We start from the raw sequence: 2,268 nt of genomic DNA on the forward strand, positions 1-2,268 counted from the left end.
GTTGCAGGATTCAACAAAATTTAGCTATGTGACTGTATTATCAAGGATTATATGCTCTAGTGTACATATATACATACATCTCTCTCTCTCTCTCTTATATATATATATATACTCCAAGAGAGTTAGGGGTTGAGGATCCAACCCACTAAGGGATAATATATATCCAATATACTGCTGGGAGGGTACCCAATTATTGTTACACTAGTGTTATACCAAGTGCAATAAGTGGGTGTGGGTAAAAGGAGTTTTTTTTACCCTAAATTTATATAGCAATAAGAAAATGGAGGAGAATATGAGGTACTCATCAACTTGCAGATACTGCATTCCATTGATTAATCTGTTTATTTTATAACCAAAATGACAAAAAAGACAATATACAGACACTTATGACGTACCATGTCATATCAACAATTAAGATTTCAAATTTAATGAACATCTAGCAATCGTAGAAGGGACAAAATCTTACAGCTGTTTTGGCCAAGTGTTGGCATGCCCCATTCTATCTATATAACTCCAGTACGCTAGAATAATTAGTAGATGAAAATGAAGTAATGGGGGTACATGCATGATTCACTAGGCCTCTTCAGAGATTTACAAAATTCAATTCATGAATTTTGCAAAATTTACATACAAATATAAAATAAAAATATAAGGCATATAAAAACATACAAAAAGTATATAAAAAAACCCATATAAAGAGTCATAAAAACTCGTATATACATGCATATGCATGTATACATTACCATATACAGATATACATGGATACAAACACATAAACACTTGAGTACATATATGTGTGCTCAGATGTACATACATAGATGGCTGTACATGCATACCAAAATAGTCAACAGTCACTGTTACCATATGTGAGGGGGACAGATACATATATATGTATATATTCCCCCACACATACATACATATATGTATATATAAATACTCCCATACATACGTGATCCCTGGTATGAACATTTTTCATTGCGTTTGGAAAGCTGTTTATATGCTAAATCTGTGGGCTATGTGCATGTCAGTTCTGTATGTGGTGGAGGGGTCTATATACAAATCATTTCTTGAGGAGTTGTTGATATAATAATAACAATAATAATAACAATATGTCAACTTTTTTAAATTGTGATGAGGTACTCCGTTATTTTTTCGTATGGGGAAGATAGGGTCCTGCTAGTAGTGCGTATTTAGAATCATGCTGGTATTTGGGGAAGTTAAACTCTATTTTGAATTACCTTTTCCTGTATGCTGACATAGTTTGTTGAATCTTCAGCAGGGAATAGGGCTACTCCACACAGTGTAAGTCTCTAGAAAAGAAAAATTCTTCTTTGAAATCTTAAACAGTAGATTATTAGTTGAGCAATTTTAGAGCTATACAAATCATATATTTCTGTTACATTTGACCTGTCCTTCACAGCAGAAGTATTAATGTAGCTCTCCTCAATGAAGAGGATTGGCTTACAAAATCCCTGTGCCAGTAGCACATAAAAATCACTTTTAAAGGCTGTGGATGCATGTTCTAAGTTGGGTCACCAATTTGTAAGGGCTGTGCAATGTGAGGTGACAGGAATGGCTCTTATGTACAACATCACACAGCCGTTACAATAAAAAGAGATTGAATAGTACAAATAAATGCCAGATGGAAAGAGACACAACTGCATAAGAATGATTTATTGATGTGATAACATGTGTCTGTGTATGCGTCATGTATACAGAATAATTGACAGGCCGTCATGAGTACAAAATGTACGTATGTGTATAGGCATAGATGTGTGTGCGTGTGTTAAGTACATTTAAGGATGGCAACGAAGAAGAAAACAGTGAAATTGTCCATAAGCCATTGAAGTGAGAAGTTCATAGACACAAGAAAGATGATAATACCAGTTTGTAGTCAGTCGTACACTGTATCAAGAAGTCGTGGCTATGATGCTGAGCCAATGACAGGGACATGTCGCACGTGAAGTTGTGACTGTGATGCTGCCACCTGGGTCACTTGTACAGGAGTTCATGCAGGTCATAAATTTGCTGTAGATCCATAGTGAAATAATTCACGAACAGTGAATTGTTGGAACCTGGGTGAACTGCTTACTGAGCTATGTACGTAGAGAGATGTTGATGACATTAAGAAGGACATGATGGTGGCGATGAAGAAGGAGGTTACCACGATGTCACTGAATGATGATGAAGTTGGTAAGTCTCAACATAGTTGCTGTGGTGGTGGTGTTGTTTGGCATTGTCACTGGAACTGGCTGTGTCCTTATGGTC

The 2,268-nt window shown here is 36.0% G+C and overlaps 1 protein-coding gene across 1 annotated transcript in view; it reads right to left on the reverse strand.

Moving 5' to 3' along the window:
* The window catches only part of LOC106871922 (dynein axonemal intermediate chain 7 homolog), a 96,307-nt gene that overhangs the window by 9,536 nt on the left and 84,503 nt on the right, over positions 1-2,268 (reverse strand). Inside the window, exon 16 of the mRNA XM_014918679.2 lies at positions 1,239-1,310. Coding sequence (XP_014774165.1) covers positions 1,239-1,310 — 72 coding nt within the window. The remainder of the gene's footprint in view (positions 1-1,238; positions 1,311-2,268) is intronic.

The sequence above is a fragment of the Octopus bimaculoides genome, chromosome 13 (genome assembly GCF_001194135.2).
Source record: "Octopus bimaculoides isolate UCB-OBI-ISO-001 chromosome 13, ASM119413v2, whole genome shotgun sequence".
Classification (NCBI taxonomy): Eukaryota; Metazoa; Mollusca; class Cephalopoda; order Octopoda; family Octopodidae; genus Octopus; species Octopus bimaculoides.